The following is a 2,471-nucleotide window of genomic DNA, read 5'->3' on the forward strand; positions in this document are numbered from 1 at the left end:
AGAAATGGAGCGGAGTTTCCCTGAGACTCGGGCGGGCGGGGGAGCCGGGGGGCGGCCGGAGGGCGGCCGGAGGGGGGGCCGGGATGCAGCGGGGCGGGCAGGGGGACAGGGGAGGAGGGGACAGCGAAAGGGGACGCGGGGACAGCGGCGGCCGCCTCCCCTCGCCCGGAGCGGCCCCGCGGGGCGGGAGCTGCCGGGGCCACCATGGGCCGGGGGGGCCGTAGGGAGCCGCTCTGCCGGGGGACCCCCCCTTCCCCTCGCTGACGCCGGAGGAGAAGGGAGGGAAAGGAGGAAAAAGGCGGAAAATCCCAGCGAAACCCTCCCCAAACCGGCGGCACGGAGAAGGCGGCGGCGCCGGCTGCGAAATGCATTTTCCTCCGAGCTGCGTCCTCCTCCTCCTCCAGGGCAGCATCGCGCTGGTGGTGAGAGCCGGGAGAGGAGGGGAGGGGGCTCGGGGGGACAGGGGACAGGGGGACAGGGGACAGAGGGACAGGGGACAGGGCGGGCTGGCAGCCGGCAGCGATCCCCGAACCCACCCGCGCATCCCCGCCCGCCTCCGGGAGAAAACGCGTCCCAAAACTTCTGTCGTTTTACCGCGTTTTACCGCGGAGAGCGGGCAGGGCTGGCCGGGAGAACSCTCCGGGATCACCCCAAAAATCCGCACCCCCTCCCAGCACCGCGGGGAGCGGGCGGGGGGCGGCTCGGGACCCCCGGGGCTGGGGCAGAGCCGGGGACAGGCCGGCTCCGAGCTCCGGGCTCCGCGCTCCGCTCCCCGCTGCCTCCTCGGCCAGGTCGCCCCCGCGCTCCCCGGGGCTTTTCGGGACCCCCAGCCCCTCTGGAGGGGGGCGATGGATCTGCAGCACCCCCGGGTGTCCCCATTGCCCCCCAGGAGGTGAAAATTTCGGGTTTTCCAGGAGCGGGGTCGGCGGAGGAGCCCGGGCACGGCTCAGGGCAGCTCCCCGGTGACAACTCTGCTGTCCCCTGTGCTGTCCCCAGGTTCTGGCGGGGTCGGGAGCAGGGGACGGGGCTGAGGGGCTCAGGGTGGGCGCTGCCCCCTCGGGGATCCCCCAAAGGGTTTCAGAGCCGGGAAAAGGCGCTGCCGGAGGGGAAACGCGAACAGAGAACGGAGGGGAAATCAGAGAAGCGAAGGAGGGGAAGGGRAACCAAGGCCGGGCAGGGCTCAGGGGGTCCAGCGCCACCTCTGAGCTCCTCCACGGCCGCCCCCAGGCGCTCTGCGCTGCGGAGGAGCCCCGGGAAGGCGCCGATCGAGAAGAACCCCGGAGCCAGGAGCAGAGGCTGCGGGAGCTGCTGCCCACGAGAGCGCAGAACGGGAGCCCGGAGGGGCCGGAGCGCGGCTCCCGACAGCTCCGGGATGTCCTGGAGAGCCTGGCCCGGGCACAGCGCGACCTGGGGCCACCATCGGAGCGGCCGCAGAAGCTTTTCGGCTGGGGGGATTTCTACTCCAACATCAAGACGGTGAAGCTGAACCTGCTGATCACGGGCAAGGTGGTGGATCACGGCAACGGCAGCGTCAGCGTCTTCTTCCAGCACAACTCCACGGGCCGCGGCAACATCTCCGTCAGCCTCGTGCCGCCCACCAAGGCCGTGCAGTTCGGCGTGGAGCAGCAGATCTTCATCGAGGCCAAGGAGTCCAAGGTGTTCAACTGCCGCGTGGAGTCGGAGCGGGCGGAGCGGGCGAGGAAAACCTCTCCGTGCCCGCACGACCCGGCGCGGAGCTGCTCGCAGGAGCACACGCGGAGCCGCTCCGCCTGGCTCTGCTCGCGGCCCGCCCGCCTCGTCTGCGTCTACATCACCTTCGACAGCAGCGATTACCGCCTGGTGCAGAAGGTGTGCCCGGATTACAACGCCCGGCGGGCCGCGTTCCCAGCGGGGTGAGCCCCGCTCCGCCACCCCCGGGCGCGCCCGGGCCGGGGGGGAGGGATGGGGGTGATTTGGGAGCTCCCTGGATGGCGCACCAGAGCGAGGAAGAGGAGAATTCCCCCGTTTTTCCCGGAAAAGTGCGATGGGAAAAGAGGCAGAGCCGGACCCGGGGATTGGAGAGACCGGGAGAAAGGACTTGGATTTGGGGTGTGGGAATGGCACGGAAAGGCGCGATCGGGACTCCAAAGCAATAATGGGTTTGCCTGGACGGGGGTTTGGTGATTCCAGGCGATTCCGGGTGATTCCAGGTGAAGAGGGCTCCGGAGGAACGGTCACAGCCCCASGAACGTCACTTGGGTGCCACCGGTCCCCTCAGAGCCCCCAAATCCCGGCTCRGCGCCAGCTGGGGATGAGCTCTGCCATCCCAAAGGGCTCCCAGGATGGAAACGGAGCCGCGGTGGGCGGGAGGAGCCCCGGGGAGGGTTCGGGGACTCGGAGCTGCATTCCCGGGAGGAGCGATCGCGGGGGAGAGAGGCGGGAGAGCGGGAACAGCGAGGGATCCACGGGGCTCCTCCGGGGGCGGATCCCTG

General features: G+C 70.3%; 1 protein-coding gene across 1 annotated transcript; it reads left to right on the plus strand.

The window, feature by feature from the left end:
• Window positions 1-365: 365 nt before the first annotated feature.
• LOC130587956 (neurexophilin-3-like) lies at window positions 366-1,896 on the plus strand. Its single transcript, XM_057388922.1, has 2 exons — window positions 366-422; window positions 1,228-1,896. Exons 1-2 carry the CDS (start codon window positions 366-368, stop codon window positions 1,894-1,896), a joined length of 726 nt encoding a protein of 241 aa, XP_057244905.1.
• Window positions 1,897-2,471: the final 575 nt, after the last annotated feature.

The sequence above is a fragment of the Malurus melanocephalus genome, unplaced genomic scaffold, assembly GCF_030028575.1.
Source record: "Malurus melanocephalus ecotype Western Australia unplaced genomic scaffold, MMel_1.1 scaffold_2871, whole genome shotgun sequence".
NCBI lineage: Eukaryota > Metazoa > Chordata > Aves > Passeriformes > Maluridae > Malurus > Malurus melanocephalus.